The 25,894-nt window shown below is 41.6% G+C and overlaps 1 protein-coding gene across 2 annotated transcripts in view; it reads right to left on the bottom strand.

Moving 5' to 3' along the window:
• THOC1 (THO complex subunit 1) overlaps positions 1 to 1,930 on the bottom strand; it is a 50,293-nt gene extending 48,363 nt beyond the window's left edge. For both annotated transcript variants that reach the window (XM_024926299.4, XM_003815639.6), the window contains exon 1: positions 1,420 to 1,930. In XM_024926299.4, coding sequence (XP_024782067.2) covers positions 1,420 to 1,473 — 54 coding nt within the window. In that variant the 5' untranslated portion in view covers positions 1,474 to 1,930. The remainder of the gene's footprint in view (positions 1 to 1,419) is intronic.
• Between the last annotated feature and the right edge of the window lie 23,964 nt (positions 1,931 to 25,894).

The following is a 25,894-nucleotide window of genomic DNA, read 5'->3' as shown; positions in this document are numbered from 1 at the left end:
TCAGGGCCAGTATGATTTTTTTTTTTTTTTTGAGATGGAGTCTCCCTCTGTTGCCCAGGTGTTGTGCACTGGCATGATCTTGGCTCACTGCAACCTCCGCTGTCTGGGTTCAAGCGATTCTCCTGCCTCAGCCTCCCAAGTAGATGGGATTACAGCGCCCACCACCACGCCTGGCTAATTTTCATATTTTTAGTAGAGATGGGGCTTCGCCATGTTGGCCAGGCTGGCCTTGAACTCTTGACCTCAGGTGATCCGCCCGCCTCGGCCTCCCGAAGTACTGCATTTACAGGCGTGAGCCACTGCGCCCGGCCGCCAATATGATCTTGGATAGTCCTAACAGTTACTCTTAGCAGGCTTTCAAAGCACCAGAGATTGCAGCAAAACGCACACAAAGAAAACGATTATGACGACATACACAAAATATAATCCATTAAAAAAAAACCTCACACTGTGTGTGTGTGTGTATATATATATATACATATATATATATAACCCTGCAAACAAGAAAACTACTTACTACAAAGGATGAATTTTTCTTTCACACAATTTTCATCCTGGCATCCCTATAACTACTAAAACACAGCCGAATATCTGAGAAATGTTGGTGCAAATGCTAGAGACGAATAGTCAGGCAACTTAAAAGTGTTCTTCATACTTACGTTGCTGTGACGAGCAACATAAAAAGAACAGAGTGTCTAAAGTCAGAAAAACCAGTGAAGTCACAACTTTTTGGGGGGTGTCAGCTTCTACCTCATGTACCAGGAATAACCAACTTAGCCTATTTCACAATGTTACTCTAATAGTTAAATGAGAAAGTGCTCTGTCAAGTGTTTCCCAAATGCTCAAAACCACCCTTCCACATTGAGCAAGAATAAAATAGCATCTGGTTACCCTTCCCAAGGTGATCTATCTGCCTTTTCCCGCTTAGGATCTCATCGATCGCTTAGGAGTTAGACACGGTGGGTTAAGGGGTGGTGAAGAGACGGCGGGAACAAGCACTTGGTAGCTCAGAAGGCTAGGGCGGGAGCCAGGTCTTTGGACTGAAACCACTCCCACCCTCCCCCTTCAGCAGCTCCCCTTCCCCTTCTCGAGACATCTGCCCCACTAAACGAGCTGAGGGGATGGACCCAACCAGAAGTAGTCTGCAGGTGGGCACTCCAAGCGGGGAGCCGAGGCGCCCAGCACGCAGAGTCCGGGGACCCGCTGGAGGGTGGGCGGAGGCGGACGGCCCAGCCCACAAGGAAGAGGCGGGTAGTGCGTCTTTCCCTACCCCTCAACCTCCGACGGGGCCCGGAGCGGACGCTGAGGCGGACACACCTCTGTCTCACTTTACCCCAGGGCAAAATTCGAGTAATTTCAGGGAGTAGAGGGCAAAGCATAGCGCCGGGTCAGGCCTGCACCCTCCCCGCTACAGCTCACCGTAAACCGCGTCCGCGCTTCGGGCAAACTGAAGAGCGGCGGCGTCGGAGACATCTTCTCGGCTGCGCGTGCCCGCCACTGCGCTGCGGCGCCTGCCGATGACGTCAAGCCAGGAGCAACGAGACTGCGGTCTCTCTGAGCCCGGCTAGAGTGGCCTGTGAACACCGGTCGGGCGAGCTGGCAGTTGGGAGTTTCCCTAGCGACTCAGTTCGGGTGGGCGTTGGGCGCCTGAGTCAGCCAAACAGCCTAGTCGGGGTTCTTGGGTAGCCTTTGGGGTGAGGGGACTTGGGCGGCCTTGGTCTGTAAGCTCTGCGCTCCCGGGCGTGGAAGAGACTGGCCGCGCACATGCGTTTCTGTGGTTTTCCTGGTTTGGGGAAAGCGGGTAAATGGTGGCTGGTTGCGGCTAACTGGGCCGCGCTAAAAGGTAACCCAAGGCAGGTGGATTACCTGGGGAAACAGCTGGAGCAGTGGTCCTGGCCGCCAGTCCGCGGTCATCCCGGGAGCTTAAGATTCGGAGTGGTGATAGGCTCCGGATGTATGAGCCCTGTGGCTCAAGGGCACTGTTCTCTCTGCTCCGAAATAGAAATAATACCTGTCTCACAGAGCTGTTGAAAAGCTCCACTGAAATAATGACCGCAAGTGTGAATTGTAAAGCAATGTAAGTAGTATTTATTATTAAAAGGTCTCTACTGAAAGAAAAGATCTAGGAGGAATGCAGTGCCCGGCGCTGATTGGAAAACGGGTGGCGCTGCGTCCTGGGCCGGGGCTTCCCTAGCAAAAACCTTGTCTCCCTCGCCATTTCGTCCCTTGCCTGCCTTCCCAGGAGAGACGTGGCCAATAGAAGCCGAGTGGCAGTAACTCTAAGTTGGAGTTACACGGTGGAGAAGGAAGCACTGACTCAGACTCGGGTAACTTCCTCTTATTCCCTCACACGTGTATCTTGTTCCCTTCTTCGAAGTCTGTAAATTTAAAATCCTAAGCCCCCCAACAGCTGAACAGACCCCCTTGGGGCTAAGGGGACACCAGAAAAATCTTAACAACTGAGTTCCCAGTCATAACGGCATGGGAGGTCAGACGGACCTGGTTATACCCTCTCCCTTTTGTGATTTAGAGGAGATAGCTGACTGGCCATAAAGTTAAAATAGAGGCCAGGCGCGGTGGCTTACGCCTGTAATCCCAGCACTTTGGGACGCCGAAGCAGGTGGGTCACCTGAGGTCAGGAGTGGATCACCTGAGGTATGGCAAACATGGTGAAACGCTGTCTCTACTAAAAATACAAAAATTAGCCGGGCGTGGTGGCACGCACCTGTAATCCCAGCTACTCGGGAGGCCGAGGCAGGAGAATCGTTTGAACCCGGCAGGCGGAGGTTGCAGTGAGCAGAGATCGTGCCATTGCACTCCAGCCTGGGCGACAAGAGTGAAACTCTGTTTCAAAAAAAAAACGGAGATGATAGGACTGACGGAATTGACTCCATGGCAATAAGATACCAAAGTATAAACAGGACCTAAGCCCATGCCAAGCAAGGGTTAAAAGTCATGCATCCCTACGCTTAAAAAATAAACTATGTTCTCACTATGCTTCAAGGTTTTTCTTTAGCAGCTAAACAAGCGCTGGCCTCACAGTATTAAAACAATTTGCAGTTCATCGACCACCAGACACTAACAACCCTCTCCCACCAGCCGTAACTACAGCTTTTATTGATTTCAGTTACTTTCTCCTGATAAGAAGGTCACTGACCGTGGACTTGTTCTGGCCAATTTATAGTGACTGCATGCTTACGTAACTTCCTGTCCTGAAAAGATGTTTTGATGGATAGGACCTAACTGTAAATACATTTAAATGTTAAGTCTCCACCCCAAAGTGAACATGGGTTGTCTGTTAAACATGCATATTTGTTTAATATGCGTGTGTCAAGACCACCTTCATGAATATTCATAGCCGCTCCTCTAACTTGTAGAATATGTATGTTTAGCCAACCAGTTAAGCATAAAGTTCCTACTCCAACTCCTCCTCTGAAGTGTCTGTATGTGGTCTTGGCTGGAGGCATGCTTCCCAGCCTGCAGAATGGCCACCTTGCAGGCTGTAACTCCTTATAAGAAACAAAGTCTCTCCTTTTCTAAATCTATAGATCTTACGATTTTTTAGTTAACATACACAATAAGAATACAGGAAGCTAAGGAAAAGATAACTGCAGAATCTTACTCCTAAGTGGGAATTGTGAACAATAATGACTACCTGAAACGTTACAGGCTTTTTAAGAATCAGCAAGATCATTCAGGTTTGGTTGTATACATTAAATTTACAAATTGGCAAAATAAAAATGATTTAATTCAGAATTATACTTTGTTTATCTGATACTAATTGTTGTAATAGGATTATCATATTACAGATGACTATTAACCATCTGGAACAGAACTAAGACCTCAGAGGCAAGTACATTTTTTTCTTTTCTTAAGAGACGGTCTCATTCTGTCATCCAGACTGGAGTGTAGTGGTTTGATCATAGCTGACTGTATCCTCAAACTCCTGGGCTCAAATGATCCTCCTGCCTCCATTTCCCAAGTAGCTGGGACTAGAGGCATGTGCCACCAAGCTCAGCTAATTTTTTTATTTTTGTAAGACAGGGTTTTGCTATGTTGCCTAGGCTGGTCTTGAATTCCTGGGCTCAAGTGGTCCTGCCTCGGCCTCCCAAAGTGCTGGGATTACAGGCATGAGCCACTGTGCCTGGCCTGGCACTTTTCTTATATTACTTCTAGTCCTTACAACAATTTTTTACTTAGTTATATATTAATGAGTATACAGCCTCATTGGCCGTAGGTCACATGGCTAGAGAAAGCTAAGTTTGGAATTTGAGCCTAGCTGTCATCCCAAAGCCTGTATTTTTCTTAAGTCTTAACTCTTGAATCTTTACCATGGGCCTATTCAATGTTTCAGAAATTATTTCCTTACAATTGGATAAGGGCGAGGACCATAGTGTCATTAATAACAAAACATAGGCCTGGTGCGGTGGCTCACGCCTGTAATCCCACTACTTTGGAAGGCCGAGCCAGCTGGATCACCTGAGGTCAGGAGTTTGAGACCAGCCTGGCCAATATGGTGAAACCCCATCTCTACTAAAAATACAAAAATCAGCCAGGCATGGTGGCAGGCACCTGTAATCCCTGCTGAGTCAGGGAGGCTGAGTCAGGAGAATCGCTTGAACCCTGGTGGCAGAGGTTTCAGCGAGCCGAGATCCTGCCATTGCACTCCAGCCTGGGCAATAAGAGCAAAACTCCATCTCAAAAAAAAAAAAAAAAAAAAGAGTTTTTTGTTTTTTGTTTGTTTGTTTGTTTGTTTTTAAGTGGGTAATAACATCCAGAGGGCAGACATCCAGGAACATGTACCCTTTTCACTTATATTTACTGAGCACCTGTTTTTCCTCATGCTAGCTGGTGAAGTAAGATGGACGAAGGACTGCCTCTCTGTTAGGAAATAACTTGCATGGGAGAATCTAGGATGGATGGTTTAGATCAGTTCTAGGCATTCACATCTTCATTCCTCTTTTTTTTCCTTAGTGTGGCCTTACTTGAGTTCAGTTTACCGTTGGAATGGTAAGATCTGGGAGGAAAGGACTAAGGATGCAGTTTAATCTGCTTTTCTTCTAGTTCTTATCCTGACTATTGTCCAGGCAGAAGGAAGCTTTTTGCTCCATGCTTACAGGTCGGCCACATTAGGATGTTGGATTGCAGGTTTGCCTGGTTCAGCATTTGGGCCCCAGCCATCTCTCCCTTTCTCTCATTTGTAGTTTAAGTGGATTGAAATATATTTATTTAAAGGGAACTGATGTTTGAGTGGCAAAGTTGAATAAAAAGAATTAGACTCCTGCATTGTGAGAGGAATGGAACTGAGAAGAATAAAAATGAAAAAAATGGCCGGGCACAGTGACTCACACCTGTAATCCCAGCACTTTGGGAGGCCAAGATGGGTGGATCACTTGAGGCCAGGAGTTTGAGACCAGCCTGACCAAGATGGTGTAACCCTATCTCTACTAAAAATACAAAAAATTAGCTGGGTGTGTTGGCCGCGCCTGTAATCCTAGCTACCCAGAAGGCTGAGGCAGGAGAAGTGCTGGAATGTGGGAGGTGGAGGTTTCAGTGAGCAGAGATCGTGCTACTGCACTCCAGCCTGGGTGACAGAGTGTGACTCTATCTCAAAAAAAAAAAAAAAAAAAAAAAGGAAAAGGACGGCCCTTTATACTCTAGAGCTTAAATTTTCTTGGAAAAAGAGTAATTTTCATGAAAGCTATGTAGGGAGGCTGTATTTTTATAGCATAGTGGCAATTTTCAAGCATTTTATATTGTTGATATTGTACTGTTTGTTCAATATATTGAGTGCTTACTATCTGCCAGGCAAAGGTATAATATTATTGAAATATATATGTAGCTCTATTTTATTATATTGCAGGTACTGTATATATCATTATCTAGCATATATTGTAAAATCCTGTTTGGTGGGCTCAGTTGGACCACATAATGAGCATAATTCAAGGTGAGAGATAGAATAGTGGGTCAGTTTTTGCCCGAGCATGCCAAGCTTCCCTGCAGGGTTAGTCAAGGGATTTGCCTGAAATTCTACCATTGTTTGGCTTGTTCCCCTTTCCTGTCCTGTTTTTCTCTCTCCCTGAGAGTATTATCTTAACAAATCATTTGCTCATGAATTATCACCTCAGGATTTGCTTCTGAAGATCCGGATTGTGTTCGTTTGGGTCTACATAGAAGCAGACACAGATACATTACACCATACATTGGATGTGCAAGAGATTTACTATGGAGAGAGCAAGAGGAGGGAGGGAGAACTTGCAGACAGCAGTGCAGGTCTGACACTCACAGGAGGAGAAAAGGAAGGAATGTGGATTGGGTAAGAAGTTTCTGGGTACAGTGCAATTCCAAGAAAGGGTTGGCTTTGCAAAGAGTCCTGCAGTTTGTCAGAATGGGCCTGTACTAGTACCTTTGCCATCCTCATTCATTGACTGGGACCCTCAGAAAGCATGGCCTTGGTGCAAATGTGGTGGTTGATCCAGAGGGTAGCAGCTTGAGCTGTCAGTCAACTGTGGTCCCCACAGCTGAAGATCTGAATAGAGCATTATCATGGCCACACACTGCCCTAAGATACTAATAATGTAGTAATTTTTTATCTGTATTCAGAAAATATTTTCTTTGTTTATTCTCAACAAATATATGTGAACCTAGCACTGCGAACAAAGAAGAGTTACTACCCTAATGAGGCCTTTATTCTGTGTGGGAGCAGGGTTATTTATTTATTTATTTTTGAGACGGAGTCTCGCTCTGTAGCCCAGGCTGGAGTGCAGTGGTATGATCTTGGCTCACTGCAACCTTGGCCTCCCAGGTTCAAGTGATTCTCGTGCCTCAGCCTCCTGAATAGCTGGGACTACCGGCACACAGCACCATGCCCAGCTAATTTTTGTATTTTTAGTAGAGATGGGGTTTCGCCATGTTGGCCAGGCTGGTCTCAAACTCCTGGCCCCAAGTGATCTGCCCACCTCAGCCTTTCAAAGTGCTGGGATTACAGGTGTGAGCCACCGTGGCTGGCCAGGGTTTTTTAAATAAATAAAAATATAAAAGAATTTTACTATGTGGTAAATGGTAGCATCTACTGAGTACTGTTGTGTGCTTGAATTCTAAGTGCTATTCATTTAATCTTTTCAACCTTATGAGGTAGGTATCCTTTATTCCCATTTTACAGATGATAAAACCGAGGTGAAGTGCTTAAGTAACCTAGCCTCAGCAACACTCAAAGTCAAAGAAATGAGAGACTAAGGTAGAGAATACTTGGGTAGTATTTAACTTTAAATAGGGTTGTTAGGAAAGGCCTCTGTGAGGAAGTGATATTTAAGCAAAAACATAAAGATGTAAAGGAATTAGTTGTATAATCATTTTATGGGAAGGGGATTTGGCAAGGGAAGGCAAGGATGAGCGCTCCAGGTTGAAGGAGCAGCATGTGCGATGGCTCGTGTTAGGAAGGAGGTCCACCTATTTGGGAACTGACAGGAGGCCTGTGTGACTGGAGGACAGTTAGCAAAATGGAGGGCTGTGCCGATTGAAGTTGGCGGCAGGGCCACGTGGGTCAGGACTTCGCAACTCTGGAAGTTCACTCTGCACACAGTAGCCGTCTGGAATCTAGTTGAACACAGAAAAGTTTTTGAAAAGTTCTTAATTGTTTTGCATGAACGGTGGAGGATCATTTGCTTTCATTGGTCTCTTTGCTTCCACTCTGTGGAGCGTGATTTCCCTCACAGGACTGGTGCTTTTTCATTAAATGTTGATGATCATAAGGAAGGCTAAGATTGTTGAGTCCTCATAGCAGGGACTGGGGGACTGCTCAGCACATTTCTCACTCCTCCCTTGCCCTTCATCCCTAACCCCTGCCCCCACAACCCTGCTCCATTCTTGTGACAGAACAGGTGTGGACGTGTTCATTGACTTCCAACCCCTTCATGCATGGCTGACGCATGGGATGTTGCTGTCATGCATGTGTAACTGAATGGAGGGTTCCCTCAGGTGTTCTAGGCAATGGCACGATATTAGAGACGCCCTGAGGCAGAAAAAAATTGATGCAGCTGAAGTGAAGTGCTGTCAGTTTCACCTGTGTGGAGCTCGTTGCCATAGCAGTGGTTACTGTAAAACTGGGTCCAGAGGATGTGAACGAGGGCCAAGCGATGTACAATATAAGGCAGAAAAATGGCTGAATTTTTATCATACTCTTACATAAGGAAAGCCAAAATAAACTGCTTTATTGGATCTTGGCTAATTAAAAAAATAGAGGTTTAAGGATATATTTTTTAAGAACATAAAAGGTAATCATTAGTAGAATCCAAAATAATATGTACACCCCAAGGTCACTGGAGAAAATGAAAAAAAAGTAGCTCATATAACAAGAGTTAGAACAAAAAGGAGACTACAAAATAAATCTCTCTTTCTCTCTGTGTGTGTGTGTTTGTGTGTGTGTGGGCGAGAGAGAAAGAGAATGTGAAAATATGTGTAAGTACTGTACATATATGCATGTATATATTTTATAAATTAGAATGGTAGAAACAAAAGCAGACATAGAGCAAAGGTCGATCTAGGCTGATGTTCACACAATTTGGGAAGGGGGGGTCTTTAAGAAGAATAATTAAAAATTACAAATACAAAATGAAAGTGAATATTGATTTGGAATGACAATAGAAATGGTGATACATTATGGATGTCACAAATGTTATAAAATCCAGAATAACATTAACTGCCTGATATCTCTCTGTAGTACTTTCTCCCAACATTTTGTTTTTTTTAAGAGATGGGGCCTCACCACGTCGCCCAGGCTAGTCTCAAACTCCTGGGCCAAGTGATCCTCCCAACTTGGACTCTCAAAATGCTGAGATTACAGGCATGAGCCACTGCACTTGGCCTCCCCCAACATTTTTGGCTGCATATTCTTTGATCACCTCATTATATGACAATGATTATATAATATTTTAATTTAAAAGAACCAGAAAGATAATTTAGTATAGTGGATTTTTTAAATTATTATTGATAGTGTAGAAACTGAAAAAAGTTTCACAACTCACTATTGGGTGTTCCCTATCTGTGACTCCCTCTGCTAGTTCTTGCTCCAGTGACATTTCTTGCTCCAGTGACATTTCTTGCTCTGAGAACTCTAGTTCTTTGATATTGCTTGGTCTGTCACATGACAGTTGTTACAGCCAGAGCTGGCCTGGCCAGCCATGTCCTCCTGTCTTCGGTTCCCCTTCCTTCCACTGCCGCCAGCAAGCCAGTCTTCGGTGGGGAGAGGCAGCCTTGAAACTTGAGTATTGAGCCCTGTGGGGGGAGCAGAGCAACATTTAAAAAATATCTTTGTCTTTGGTGTCTGGATGCTCAGTGGGGGCCACCAGGGAGAAGTTGTCAAAGAGGGCCAAGAAGATATAGTAGTACAGGCAAGTCTCTAGATAAAACAGAACACTAAAAAATACTTGATTAACCAAAAGATGTCAGGAAAGGAGGAACAAGATAAGATGGGACAAGTAGAAAACAAATAGCATGCTGACAGACTTAAACCTATCCGTATCAGTAATTGCATTAAAAGTAAATGGTAGAATAATAATAAAATTGGTGGAATAAAAAATAAATGTAATATGGAATCCTGAATAGGATTCTGGAACAGAAAAAGGACATTAATGGAAAAACTGGTGACACCCAAATAAAGTCTGGAATTTATTTGATTGTAATGTGCTAGTTTTGGTTTTTTAGTGTTGATGAATGTACTATGGTTATATAAGATATTAACATTTGTAGAGAATGGGTGAGGGGTATTCAGGACCTCTCTGTAGTATTTTTGCATCTTTTCTGTACATACAATGTTATTCCACAATAAAATGTTTATTAAAATGTACATAGACTAAATGTCAAATAAAAATCATATACTGTCAGTCTGGATTAAGAAAACAAGCCTCTGGCCAGATATGCCTGTAACCCTAGAACTTTGGGAGGCTGAGACAAGAGGATTGCTTGAGATCAGCCTGGCTTAAACAATAAAAATCAGCCAGGCATGGTGGTGTGCCCCTGCAGTTCTAGCCAACTGGGAAGCTGACGTGAGAGGACTGCTTGGGCCTAGGAGTTCGAGGCTGCAGTGAGCTACAGTGGTGCCATTGCACACCAGCCTGGGTGACAGAGGAAGACCCTGTCTCAAAAAATAAAGAAAGAAAAAGAAAAAAGAGAAAACAAGTTTCAACTACCAACTGTTCAAAAGAATACACTTTAAAAATAAGAATAGGCTTAAAGTAAAAGAATGGAAAAATAAGCAAACACTAAATCATGAGAAATACAGTATTACTATATTGAGGAAAAAGCAGCCTTCTAGACGAAGAGTATTATCAGAAGTAAAGAAGCTAATTTCTTAATAATTAAACAATAATCTAATCAGGGAAACATAACAGTCCTAAACATGGATCTATTTAAAAACAAAACCTCATATGAAGCAAAAATTGGCAGAACTGAAAGGATAGAGAAATCTATAATTATAGTTGGAGATCTTAATACATTTCTCTCAGTATTTGATAGAACATATATAAAAACATACAATATTTGAACACTATTTTCAAACTTGACTTAATTGATATTTCTAAAACAGTACACCCAACAAATGCAGAATGAATTTTTCAAGTACACATGGATCATTCACCAAAATAGACCATATACTTGGTCATAATGTGAGTCTCAAAACAACCAAAGGATTAAAATGATACAGAATTCGTCCTCTTACAATAATGGAATTTAGAAATGAAAAACAAAGGATATCTAGAAAAATCAACTATTTGGGAATTAAGCAACAAAATCCTGAAAGAGCATAGGTCAAAGAAGAAATCACCAGGGAATTTAGAAAATATTGTATACTGATGGTAATGATAATGATAACTTACCAATATGACTGGGTGCAGTGGCTCACGCCTGTAATCCTAGCACTTTGGGAAACTGAGGCGGGCAGATCACTTGGGCCCAGGAGTTCGAGACCAGCCTGGGCCACACGGTGAAATCCCGTCTCTACCAAAAATACAAAAATTAGCTGGGCGTGATGGCATGAGACTGTAATCTCAGCTACTTGGAAGGCTGAGGTGGGAGAATGATTTTATTCTGGGAGTTGAAGGTTGCAGTGAGCCAAGATCATGCCGTTGCACTCCAGCCTGGGTAACAGAGCCAGACCCTGTCTCAAAACATCAAAAACCAAACAAACAAACCCAGAAACTTACTAGTATTTGTGGATGCAGCTAGAGCAATGATTGAGCAAAATCTATAGCTTTACCATATTTTATTTTGTAGTATAATTTGTATACCTTGGATGCATATATTAGAAGAAAGGTTAAAATCAATTTAGTAAATGTCCATCTCAAGAAGTGAGCAAAAGAAGAGCAAATGAAACCCTAAGAAAGTAGACAAGTAAATAATAAATATAAGGGCAACAGAATAGAAAACAAATAATAGACAAAATGAACAAAACCAAAAGTTGGTTTTTTGAAAAGATTAATAAATTAACCTTTAGCAATATAATCAAGAATAAAATAGAGGAGCAAAATTATCAATATCAGAAATGAAAAAGGGACATTGTTACAGATCCTACAGGCATTAAAAAGATAATGTGATGTGCCAGGAATGGTGGCTCACACCTGTAATCCCAGTACTTTGAGAGGCTGAGGCAAGAGGATCACTTGAGCTCAGGAGTTTGAGACCATCCTGGGCAACACAGGGAGGCCCTATCTCTACAAAAAAATTAATTAAAAAAATTAGCCAGGCATGGTGGCACACACCTGTTGTCCCAGCTACTTGGGAAGTTGAGTCGGGAGGATTGCGTGAGCCCAGGAGTTGGAGGCTGCAGGGAGCTACAATAGTGCCACTGCACTCCAGCCTGGGTGACAGAGCAAGACCCCTTCTCAATAATAATAATAATAGGTTAGTATGAAAAACTTTAGGCCCATAAATTGGAAAATTTAGAAGACAGAAAATTTTTGTAAAACACAAGTTACTAAAACTGACAAAGAAAAAATAGAAAATGAATAGTCCTATATCTGTTAAAGAAATGCAATTGGTAATCAAAAGCTTTCTCCAGAGCAAACTTTCGGTCTAGATGGCTGCGTTGGTAAATTCTACCATACATTTAAGGAAGAAATGATACCAATCTTACACAAAGTCTTTAGAGAATAAACAGTGAGAAACCATCTACCAACTTGTTTTGTGAACCTAGCATAACTCTTATATCGCAACCTTAAAAGTACATTACAAGAAAATAAAATTACAGATAAATATCCCTTATGAACTTAGGTATAAAAGTCCCAAAAGAAAAAAGGAAGTCCTGGCTGGGCACGGTGGCTCATGCCTGTAATCCCAGCATATTGGGAAGCCAAGACGGGTGGATCACTTGAGGTCAGGAGTTTGAGACCAGCCTGGCCAATGTGGTGAAACTCCATCTCTACTAAAAATACAAAAATTAGCTGGGCGTGGTGGCTTGCACCTGTAATCCCAGCTACTCGGGAGGCAGAAACACAAGAATTGCTTGAACCTAGGAGGCAAAGGTTGCAGTGAGCCAAGATGATGCCCTTGCACTCCAGCCTGGGTGACAGATCAAGACTCCGTCTTAAAAACCTAAAAAAACAGAAATCCAATAAAATATGAAAAGGATAGTATATCATGACCAAGTAAGGTTTATTCCAGGAATATAGGCTTGATTTAACATCTGGAGTAAGTCTATATCATTCACTGTTATCAGAATAAAGGAGAAAAATATAAATATAAGCATCTTAATAAATGCAGGAAAGGTGATGAAATTCAACGTCTATTCACGATTTTTTAAAACTCAGCCAACTAGAAATAGAGGGGAAATTTTCAGTCTGATAAAAGATATCTTTAAAAATCTTTATCTAACATCATAATAGTGAAATATTAAAATCTTTGCCCCTAAAAAGCCTAGAACAAGATGATGTCCACGTTCACCCAGTTTTATTCAACATTATAATGAAGGTCTTAGCCATTGAATTAAGATTTTAAAAAGCAACAAAAGGCACAGGATTGAAAAGGCACAAGTACAGCATCTTTATTTGCAGATGACATGATTATTTACATAGAAAATTAAAAGATAATAAAGGTATATAGGCCGGGCGCAGTGACTCTCGCCTGTAATCCCAGCACTTTGAGGGACCGAGGTGGGAGGATCTTGAGGTCAGGAGATCAAGACCATCCTGGCCAACATGGTGAAACCCTGTCTCTACTAAAAACATAAAAATTAGCTGGGCATGGGGGGCGCATGTCTGTAATCCCAGCTACTCGGGAGGCTGAGGCAGGAGAATCGCTTGAACCCGGGAGGTGGAGGTTGCAGTGAGCCAAGATCGTGCCACTGCACTCCAGTCTGGTGACAGAGAGAGACTCTGTCTCAAAAAAATAATAATAAAGATATATAGCTCAGTATGAATAAGTTAATTTAGCAAGATTATAAAATAAGATCAATCTATATTTTTATTTCTACATAGTAATTCTAAAAATTTGGAAAATAATATTAAAAATCACACTGTTTACCATTGTATAAACCCCAAGTACCTAATAATGAATTTCCTAAAAGATGTACAAGAATTTTAAATTATTGCTGAGATAAAGAAGATAAGATATTTCTTCTTTATAGGAGAAATTTCAAGCCTGGTGAGACACACTGTCTCTTAATGGTTTGTCTTTGAACAGACAAATCATCTTAATGGTTTTGAAGATTAAATATTATAAACATATCAATTCTACCCAAATTGGTCATAGATTCAACACACTCTTAGTAAAACTCCCAGCATACTTTTTATAACAATTGAGTAGCACGATTCTAAAATTTACACAGACATGCAAAGGAATTTTAATAGCTAAAATAATCTCGAAGAATAATAGAGGAATTACACCGGATTTTGAGACTTTATAAAGCTACTGTAATTAAGGTAATGAAATAGTGTCATAAGGGCAGAAAGTAGACCAAAGGAACAGAACAGAGTATGCAAAACAGATGCAGACTGTTGGTTATTTGGTTTTTGACAAAAGTGAAAATAGAATCCAATATAGAAAATGAAGATCTATGTAATACAGGCATGCCTTGTTTTACTGTGTTTTGCTTTATTGCGATATTGTATTTTTGTTGTTGTTGTGGGTTTTTTTTTTTTTTTTTTGGTGGGGGTGTTTGAGACAGGGTCTCACTTTGTCGCCCAGGCTGGAGTGCAGTGGCGCAGTCACGGCTCACTGCAGAGTCAACCTCCCGAAGGCTCAGGTGATCCTCCTACTTCAACTTCCCGAGTAGCTGAAGTTCACGCCACCACATCCACCTAATTTTTGTATTTTTTGTAGAGATGGGGTTTCACCATGATGACCAGGGTGGTCTTGAACTCCTGGGCTCAAGCAATCCTCCCACCCTGGCCTTCCAAAGTGCTGTGAATACAGGCATGAACCACTGCATCTGGCCTGTTTCTTTTGTTTGTTTGTTTTTGTTTGTTTGTTTTTTCTGCAAGTTGACTGTTCATGGCAACTCTGTGTTGAGCAAGTCCATTGGTACCATTTTCCCAACATCATGTGCTCACTTTGTGTCTCTGTGTCACATTTTTGTAATTCTCTCTATATTTCAAACTTTTTGGTATTATATCTGTTATAGTGATCTGTGATTAGGGATCCTTGATGTTGCTATTATAATTGTTTTGGGGTGTCATGAATTGCACCCATATAAGACAGCGAACTTAATCAGCATAAGTTGTGTGTCTTCGGACTGCTCCATTGACTGCTGCACCTACTGCCGTTTCCTTGTCTCTGTTCATCTCTTTGGGCTTCCCTATTCCCTGAGACAAGACAATATTGAAAGGAAGCTAATAACCCTGTAATGACCTCTACATGTTCAAGTGAAAGGAAGAGTTGCACATCTCTTACTTTAGATATATTTTTTGAAATAGGGTCTCACTCTGTTGCCCAGGGTGGAGTAACAGTGGCATAATCACAGTTCACTTCAGCCTGAACTCCTGGCCTCAAGTGATTCTCCTGCCTCAGTCTCCCAAAGCGCTGGCATTACAGGTGTGAGCCACCAAGCTGGGTCGGATGTCTCTCACTTTAAATCAAAAGCAAGGAATGATTAAGCTTAGTGAGGAAGGCATGTCAAAAGCTGAAACAGGCCACAAGCTATGTCTCTTGTGCTAAACAGCCAAGTTGTGAATGCAAAGGAAAAGTTCTCTTTTCTTTCTTTTAAAATTTTGGCTTTTTTTTTTTTTCAGACAGGGTCTCACTCTGTCACTCAGGGTAGAATACAATGGCATGATCATGGCTCACTACAGCCTCGACCTCCCAGGCTCAAGCCATCCTCCTACCTCCGCCTCCTAAGAAACTGGGACCACAGGTGCACCCTACCATGCCTGGCTAATTTTTAAATTTTTTGCAGAGATTGGGTCCCACTATGTTGCACAGGCTGGTGAAAGTTCTTGAAGGAAGTTAAAAGGTGCTACTCTAGTAAACACATGAATGATAAGAAAGTGAAACAGACTTATTGCTGATATGGAGAAAGTTGGAGTGGTCTGGATTGAATATCAAACTCTCCGCAACATTCCCTTAAGCCAAAGCCTAATATGTAATAAGGCCCTAATGCTCTTCAATTCTATGAAAGCTGAGAGAAGTAAGGAAGCTGCAGAAGAAAAGTTTGAAGCTAGTAGAGGTTGGTTCATAAGATTTAAGAAAAGAAGCCATCTCCATACCATAAAAATGCAAAGTGAAGCAGAAAGTGCTGATGGAAGTTACAGCAAGTTATCCAGAAGATCTAGCTAAGATCATTGATGAAGGAGACAAGACAGCCTGATATTTGGAAAAGATGCCGTCTAGGACTTTCACAGCCAGAGAGATATCAATGCATGGCTTCAAAGGACAGGCTGACTCTCTTGGTAGGGGCTAATGCAGCTGGTGACTTTAAGATGAAGCCAATGCTCATTTACCATTCTGAGAATCTTAGAGCCTTTAAGAATTATGTGAATCTACTCTGTCTGTGCCTGGATGACAGCACATCTGTTTGCAGCATGGTTTACTGAACATTTTAAGCTCATTGTTGAGATGTACTGCTCAGAAAAAAAGATTTCTTTAAAATATTACTGTGCATTGACAATGCACCTAGTTGCCCCAGAGCTCTGATGAAGATATACAAGTTGATTAAAATGTTTTTAGTTAACACAACATTCATTTTGCAGCCCATGGATCAAGGAGTAATTTCCAAGTCTTATTATTTAAGAATTACATTTTTTGAAAAAAATTACATTTAGTAAGGTTATAGCTGCTATAGATAGTGATTCCTCAATGAATCTGGGCAGAGTAAATAAAACGCCTTCTGGAAAGAATTTCCCATTCTAGATACCATTTGGAACATTTGTGCACCAGACACAGCGGCTCACACCTGTAATCCCAGCACTTAGGGAGGCTGAAGTGGAAGGATCACTTGAGCCCAGTAGTTCAAGACCAACCTGGGCAACATAGTGGGACCCCATCACTACAAAAACAAAAATAAAAAAATTTTAGCCGGGTGCAGTGGCTCACGCCTGTAATACCAGCACTTTGGGAGGCTGAGGCGGGTGGATCACCTGAGGTTGGGAGTTCAAGACCAGCCTGACTAACATGGAGAAACCCCGTCTCTACTAAAAATACAAAATTAGCTGGAGTGGTGGTGCATGCCTGTAATCCCAGCTACTCGGGAGGCTGAGGCAAGAGAATCACTTGAACCCAGGAGGTGGAGGTTGCAATGAGCCGAGATCACACCATTGCACTCCAGCCTGAGCAACAAGAGCGAAACTCCGTCTCAAAAAAAAAAAAAAAATTAAAAAGAATATTTGTGATTCACTGGAGGAGGTCAAAATATCAACATTAATAGGAATTTGGAAGAATTAGATCCCAACCCTCATGGATGACTTTGAGGGGTTAAGACTTCAGTGGAGGAAGTCATTGCAGATGTGGTAGAAATAGCAAGAGAACTAGAATTAGAAGAGGATCCTGAAGATATGACTGAATTGCTGCAATTTCATGATCAAACTTGAGTGGATGTGGGGTTGCTTCTCATGGATCAGCAAAGAAAGTGATTTCTTGAGGTGGACTCTTCTGGGTGAAGTTGCTGTGAACATTGTTGAAAACATTGAATCGCAATGAAGAATTTAGAATATTATATAGACTTAATTGGTAAAGCAGTGGGCAGCAGGGTTTGTGAGAGGACTGACTCTAACTTTGAAAGAAGTTCTACTGTGAGTAAAATGCTATCAAATAGCATCACATGCTACAATGAAACCATTTGTGACAGAAGAGTCAATTGATGTAAACTTCATTGCTGTCTTAAGAAACTGCCATAGCTCCCCCAGCCTTCAGCAACCACTACCCTGGTCAATCAGCACCATCAACATTAAGACAACTCTCAGCTGGGCGCAGTGGCTTATCCCTGTAATCCCAGCACTTTGGGAGGCCAAGGCGAGTGGATCACTTGAGGTCAGGAGTTCGAGACCAGCCTGGCCAACAGGGCAAAACCCCATCTCTACTAAAAATACCAAAATTAGCTGGGCGTGGTGGCACATGCCTGTAATCCCACCTACTGGGGAGGCTGAGGCAGGAGAACTGCTTGAACCCGGGAGGTGGAGGCTGCAGTGAGCTAACATTGTGCCATTGCACTCCAGCCTAGGCAAAGAAGTGAGACTCCATCTAAAAAAAAAAAAAGACAAGACTCTCCACCAGCAAAAGATAATGACTGTATTTTTTTAGCAATAAAGAAGTTTTTTTGATTTTTGGTTTTTATTTTTGAGGCAGGGCCTCGCTCTGTCACCCAGGCTGGAGTACAGTGGTGTGATTTCGGCTCACTGCAACCTCTGCCCCCCGGGCTCAAGTGATCCTCCCACCTCAGCCTCCTGAGTAGCTTGGACCACAGGCGTGAGCCACCACATGCGGCTAATTTTTTTGTTTTTTGAAGAGACAGGGTCTCACCATGTCGCCCAGGCTGGTCTTAAACTCCTGGACTTAAGCGATCTACTGGCCTCGGCCTCCCAAAGTGCTGGGATTACAGATGTGAGCCACTGCGCCTGGCATAATGCATTTTTAAATTAAGGTATGTACATTGGTTTTTAAGACTTAATGCTATTGCACACTAAATAGACCACAGTATAGTATAAACATAAATTTTAGATATGCACTGGGAAACCAAAAAAGTAGTATGGCTTGCTTTATTGCAACATTCACTTTATTGTGGTGGTCTGGATCTGAACCCTCAGTGTCTCTGAGGTATGCCTGTAAATGGTGCTGGAGGAACTGAATATTCACATGGGAAAAAAAATGAACCTCGACCCTAACTTTTGTCATACACAAAAATTACTTTTTTAAATTCAATTATACACATTCATATGAAAACTAAAACTGTGATGCTTTAGGAGAGAAAATAGAATGCCTTCGTGAATGCCTGTTAGGCAAAGATTGCTTAGATATAACGCAAAGTTCATTTACCGTAAAAGAAAAACAATTGGTTTATTGGACTTCATCAAAATTCAAACTCACCCTACTTAATGTAAATTTCTTAGCTATAGCAATTGAGATGCCATAGTAATGGTTTAGGGATAGACAGACTAAAGGAAGAGAACAGGGAGCCCCTAAACGGACCCACACATATATATAGAAACTTCACCTATGTTTCATTGTATCCCGTTGTAAAGCAGTCAATAGGGAAATGGGAAATTGTTTGATGAATCACCCTGGAACAATTGTTAAAAAATAAAATGAGGCCGAGTGTGGTGGCTCACGCCTGTAATCCCAGCATTTTTGGGAGGCTGAGGTGGGTGGATCACCTGAGGTCAGGAGTTTGAGACCAGCCTGGCTAACACGGTGAATCCTCATCTCTACTAGAAATACAAAAATTAGCCGGGCGTGGTGGCGGGCACCTGTAATCCCAGCTACTGTGGAGGCTGAGACAGGAGAATCGCTTGAACCCGGGAGGCAGAGGTTGTAGAGAGCCAAGATCGCGCCACTGCACTCCAGCCTAGCTGACAAGAGTGAAACTCCATCTCAAAATAAGTAAATAAATAAATAAAATAAAATTCGATCCCTTGTATCATACAAAAAAATTCCAAGTGGATTAAAGACATAGTATGAAACGCAAAACTAAATTGTTTAGAATATATCTTAATTATCTTGGAGTAGGGAGAGATCTCACAAAATACAAAAAACATCAACCAAAAAGGAAAAGATTGATAATCTTGGCTACATTGAAATTAACATTGACCTATCAAAAGACAGTATAATAGAAGTGAAAGATGAGACTTAGAGTGGTAGAAGATATTTGCAGCATATATAACTAGTGATTAGTGTCTACAATATATTAAAAACTTTTATAAATCGGTAAGAAAATGGCAAATAACCCAGTTAAAATGACAAAAGACATAAACAGGAAATTGATAGAGAAGAGGAAACATGAAAAACTGCTTAACCCCTCACAAGTAATCAGGGAAATGCATAAAACAACACTGAGACATCGTTTTCTCATCTCACAGATTGACACAAGTTAAAAAAAACATGATGAATGTGAGTGAGGAAGTTGAGCGAGTGTACTCAGCTGATGGAAATGTAATTTGGTACAACCATTTTGGGGAAGAATCTCACATTCTAGTAAGGCTGAAGACGTAATACCCTTCCACCCTGAATTTTCTAGGTGTGAACACGAGGATTTCTTACGCATGTACAACCGTGTATACACAGAGACATAGAAAAATGTTTATTGCAGTATCATTGACAATGCCACAGAATTGGAAATGCCAAGTGTCAATCAATGAATTGATGAATAAATTTTAAAACATTTATTTGATAAGTGTGTCAGGCAGTGAAAATGAAAGAATAAACAAGTCTCACTGGTTGCAGTGATCATGTTTTACTTTCATAATTTTCAACAGGAATATAATCAGCAAAATTGATTTTAATGGGAAAGCCACAAGAGAAAGAGAGAAAGTTCTGGGGATTGCCAAGGAAAAAGCATTTTGGAGATGAACCCCCTTTTTTTTTACCCATTAAAATATGATAATTTAACTTACTTTGTCTCTTTCCATAGTAACACAAATTATTTTATATTCCACTGGAATATCTTCTTTGAAGTAACTGGTTCCGACCACATGAGGACAGCATTTGCATGGAAATATTTCCTTCAAAGTAGTATAGTGGGAAAACACAGACACACACAAACTTTTTGTATTTAGATGTATTACTGTCTGGAGTGGATTCTGACACTGACCTTCAACTATCTTAGTCAATGGAAATTTTAAGTAAGTTACTGTCACAGCAAGTGTTGTGTTAGAATACTGTACTTCATTTTCATTAGTTTCGAGTCACTCAGCATCTCTATGCTGCAGATGTCAGGAAGGCTCATCTGGACTTTGGTGGTGTTTTTCTTTCAAGCTGTTTCTTTTCTAATAGCTGTTTATGTCAGTTCAGAAAATAAGTGGTACACATCTGCATCGGGGGAATTACTAAACTGTGATTATTTCACAAGGTTTTGTGACCTTTAGCGTGTATTATTTTATTAACACCTCTAAGAGGAAAATGAAGCACTTTGCCCTCAGGGCTGGAAGAGAGATCTGCCACTTGGTTCTGGTTAGATTTTCCACTACACTGTTTTTTGACCCAACACCAGATTCCACCCACTTTGTGAAAAAGTGGAAAGAAATGAATAGTTTCCTGTTTTGAAGTTAGCACCAGACCTACACTAGATTTTCAGCACTGATGGCAACAAATTATACACCGGGAGTTTAAGATAGCATTTTGAGGCCGGGTGTGGTGGCTTACGCCTGTAATCCCGGCAATTTGGGAGGCCAAGGTGGGTGGATCACCCTAGGTCAGGAGTTGGAGACCAGCCTGGCCAACATGGTGAAACCCCGTCTCTACTAAAAATACAAAAACTAGCCGGGCATGGTGGCATGCACCTGTAGTCCCAGCTACTCAGGAGGCTGAGGCAGGAGAGTGTCTTGAACCTGGGAGGCGGAGGTTGCAGTGAGCCGAGATCGTGCCACTGTACTCCAGCCTGGGTGACAGAGTGAGACTCCATCTAAAAAAAAAAAAAATAGCATTTTGATTCAAACATCTTTCCCATAGTGTTTAGCTCACTGCCTTGTAGTTGAATGTCTTCCCTAATGAAAATAAACCTGATCAATCTATTCCCCAGCTGAAAATCCTTCAGTGGTTCCAAATGGCTTTCAAGACCTAGTTAATTCTGTGTTCAAAACTGTTTATAAATCACCCGTGCCTAACCGTTCAGTCTTATATTCATATTAGCCCAGCACGGTGGCTTGTATCTGTAATTCCAATGTTTTGGGAGGTGGGAGGATTGCTTGAGGCCAGGAGTTTGAGACTAGCCTGGGCAAATAGTAAGACCCTGTCTCTACAAAAAAACTTTTTAAAAATTAGCCAGGCATGGTGGTGCCTGCTTGTAGTCACAGCTGCTTAGGAGGCTGAGGCAGGAGGATCGCTTGAGCCCAGGAGTTTGAGGCTGCAGTGAGCAATGGTTGCACCACTTCACTCCAGCCTGGATGACAGGGTGAGATCCTGTCTCAATTTAAAAATATATATATTCATATTAATAAGTTACTATATGCTAAGCACACATCACATGCCATCATTATGTTTCATATTTTATATACATGATCTCATTTATTCCTTGTTTTTAAAGATACTGTTTGCAAATTGGGAAACTAAGACTCAGAACTTAAAATATCTCTACACAAACTGGGATTTGCACTTGGGTGTGTACTGCTCCAAAGTCATAACTATATACAGTCATTTGCTGTACAATGATATGCAGATATATATATTTTGTATATGTGTAATATATGATGGTCCCATAACATTATTATACCATACTTTTACTATACCTTTTCTATATTTAGATAGGTTGAGATGTACACTTACCATTGTGTTACAATTGCCTATGGTATTCAGTACAGTAGCATACTGTAGTCCTAGGCTATTCTATATAGCCTACATGTACAGTAGGCTCTGCCATCTAGATTTGTATAAGTATGCTCTAGGATATTTGCACAACAACATCACATAACAGTGCATTTCTCAGAACGCATCCTTATTGCTAAGCAACACGTGATTATATTATACTTTTCTCATCTTTCCTCTCCTCACACCCATTTACTCAACAGTCAGTCTCAGCTACTCTCAGTTCCTTTCATACCTAATAACTTTTGCATATGTTTTTGCTTCTTCTTGGAATGTCTTTCTCCTCTCCTGTAACTGGTCAAATCCTCCTTTATTTAAGACTCAGCTTAGGCCAGTCATGTTGGCTCACACCTGTAATCCCAGCGCTTTGGGAGTCCGAGGTGGGCAGATCACTTAAGGTCAGGAATTCGAGACCAGCTATTGCCAACATGGTAAAACCCTGTCTTTACTAAAAATACAAAAATTAGCCAGGCGTGGTGGTGCCTATAATCATAGCTACTTGGGAGGCGGAAATGGGAGCATCGCTTGAACCTGGGAGGCAGAGGTTGCAGTGAGCTAAGATCATGCCACTGCACTCCAGCCTGGGTGACAGAGGGAGGGAGACTCCATCTAAAAAAAAGCCTCTTCTTAAATTAAGCTGTAGTTATCCCTCCCTGATCCATTCAGTTCTGTTCATTGCCCCTGCTCTCAGTTACAGAGTCAGAGTCTTGAGAAGTTTTTCTTAAAATGTGTGTGTGGGCGTGGGGCAGAGGATTGGAGAGGGAATTGCCGATGTTACACTAAAAGAACCATTACCCTAAGCAATGTGGAAATCCATTTTTAGGTTGAACCCCAATAAGGAAGTGATTCTTCTTTCCAAGAGGAGCAAAATAAGTCCATCTCTCTTAACTGAGGGTTAAAGTCACTAGGAGAGAGAAAATGCTGATTAAAGTAGTAACTGAAGTTTCCAAGTTAAAGAGAGTTACAGGGCCAAGAGAACAGACAAAGCCATTACTTGGGTTAACAAATCAAATAGGAGCCATATTTAAAGGCAAGACTTGAAATGAACTTTAAGCCCTTGCAGACATAAAGACCAAAAGGGCTTTGAAAGTAAGGGGCAACAGGCCGGACGTGGTGGCTCACGCCTGTAATCTCAGCACTTTGGGAGGCCGAGGCGGGTGGATCACGAGGTCAGGAGATCGAGACCATCCTGGCTAACACGGTGAAACCCCATCTCTACTAAAAATACAAAAAATTAGCCAGGCATGGTGGTGGGTGCCTGTAGTCCCAGTTACTTGGGAGGCTGAGGCAGGAGAATGGCGTGAACCCAGGAGGCGGAGCTTGCAGTGAGCAGAGATCATGCCACTGCACTCCAGCCTGGGCAACAGATCAAGACTCCATCTCAAAAAAAAAAAAAAAAACTGGAGCTAGGCTGGCGAGGCTGTGGAGAAATAGGAACGCTTTTACACTGTTGATGGGAGTGTAAATTAGTTCAACCATTGTGGAAACTGTGGCGATTCCTCAAGGATCTAGAACCAGAAATATCATTTGACCCAGCAATCCCATTACTGGGTATATACCCAAAGGATTATAAATCATTCTACTATAAAGACACATGCACACGTATGTTTATTGCAGCACTATTTACAATAGCAAAGACTTGGAACCAACCCAAATGCCAATCACTGATAGGCTGGATAAAGAAAATGTGGCACATATACACCATGGAATACTATGCAGCCATAAAAAAGAATGAGATCATGTCCCTTGCAGGGACACGGATGAAGCTGGAAATCATCATTCTCAGCAAACTAACACAGGAACAGAAAACCAAACACCGGATGTTCTCACTCATAAGTGGGAGGTGAACAGTTAGAATTCTTGGACACAGGGAGGGGAACATCACACACAGAGGCCTGTCAGGGGGTGGGGGGCAAGAGGAGGGAGAGCATTAGGACAAATACCTAATGCATGCGGGGCTTAAAACCTAGATGACAGGTTGATAGGTACAGCAAACCACCATGGCACATGTATACCTATGTAACAAACCTGCACATTCTGCACACGTATCCCGGAACTTAAAGTAAAAACAAACAAACAAACAAACAAACCCCACAAAACTGGAGCTAGACTTTCACTTAGATTTGTAGCATGAATATTGCCTTTCTTATTTAGCTATTGCTTCTCCCTCCTTTTTTCTTTTATTTGCATGTATATCAGTTTTCTAGGTGCTGAGACTCTGGAAATTTCCAGGCTAAATTATGGTTCCATTTTCCTGAGAAGACTTTTTTAAAGATATGGCCTTATTAGTTCCCATTTCAAGTATTTTCTTTTTATCATTCATTTTGAAAATGTTATCAGAAAGAGAATGTAAATCAGCTTTTACCGAGGATGTGCCAAGTACCAGACAACTCTTTTTTTTTTCAAGACAGAGTCTTGCTCTGTCGCCCAGGCTGGAATACAGTGATGAGATCTTGGCTCACTGCAACCTCCGCCTCCTGGGTTCAAGTAATTCTCCTGCCTCAGCCTCCCGAGTAGGTGGGATTATAGGTGCACGCCACCATGCCCAGCTAATTTTTGTATTTTTTAGTAGAGATGGGGTTTCACCATGTTGGCGAGGCTGGTCACTAACTCCTGACCTCATGATCTGCCCGCCTTGGACTCCCAAAGGGCTGGGATTACAGGCATGAGCCACTGGGCCTGGCCCCAGACAACTTTTTCACATGCCTTTTCTCATTCAATTGCCAGCACAATCCCTATAATGTATTAATATCTCCATTATATAGAGGATGAAATAGATACTGATAGAGATTGAATAAACTGGTGGTAAGTGGGGAAGCTGGGATTTGAATAAGATCAAGGCTGGTCGTACTACCCCAGGGTTTTCCAAATTTGGATGAGGTATAAATTTTGTTTTAAAGGAAGACATTTCCACAGACCCCTTCTGTTGACCAAAATTATTTTATGTTTCTTAAATAAACAAGCATAAAACTAGATGTAAACATCTCATGCCTATGGCATTTATAAAACCACAGAACTAAATGTAAGTATACAAATTAAATGGGAACAAAACATCAATAAAATTCAAAATTCAAATTAACGTTACTAATGGGCAATGAATATCATTTTGTTGAAATGAAATGGAGGCTCGCAATATATTAGATTGATGCAAAAGTAATTGCGGTTTTCGCCATCACTTTTAATGTTTAAAGTTTAAAGCTGTTCTCTACGGCTTGGCATTTCTATCTGCTGTGGGATGATTCCATTTTGACGTTATTATTTTCTCTTTGAACTACTGTGAAAAATCCAAGATTTTTACAGCACATCGTGATAAAATTTAGCCTCTGCTGGACTCAGATGATTATTTTATTATGAAATCCATTGTTAAAGCAAACTAAATATGGCCTGAGAAGGACTCCATACTTCTATATTTGAGTCCTCGTGGATGAACTGCAACCTAACCTAACGTAATTAGTAGACAAGATTAAAAACCTAATTTAGGAGTATGTGCCTGTAACAATAGATGAGACTCGGCCAATCCCAGCAGCTGTGCTTCAACCAGTCATACGCTGCTGAGTGTTCAAACTGTGTTCAAACAAGGTAAACGCCAACCTGTAACCAATTCAGCTTTTTCTGTACCTCACTGCCGATTCCTGTGTGTCACTTTACTTTTTTGTGTCTATAAATCTGTTCTGACCATGAGACACCCCTGGTCTGAGTCTGTTGTGATTCTGGGGGCTGCCTGATTGGCGAATCATTCATTATTCAATGAAACTCCTTTAAATTTAATTTGGCTGAAGTTTTTCTTTTAACACCACCTCTGGTCTTGTTTCATTAGCGCATGGTAATAAAAATAGAATTATGTTACTGGAATGTCTACTCCTTGAGGGTGGGTTGTTTGTCTGTCTTTTTCACTGTCGTTTTCTTAGTATCTATAATAGTGCGTGGCACATAGAAGGTGTTCAGTAAATATTTCCTGACT

The sequence above is a fragment of the Pan paniscus genome, chromosome 17, assembly GCF_029289425.2.
Source record: "Pan paniscus chromosome 17, NHGRI_mPanPan1-v2.0_pri, whole genome shotgun sequence".
NCBI lineage: Eukaryota > Metazoa > Chordata > Mammalia > Primates > Hominidae > Pan > Pan paniscus.
Note: the sequence above shows the minus strand (reverse complement) of the source record. Positions and strands in the feature narration are given on the sequence as shown.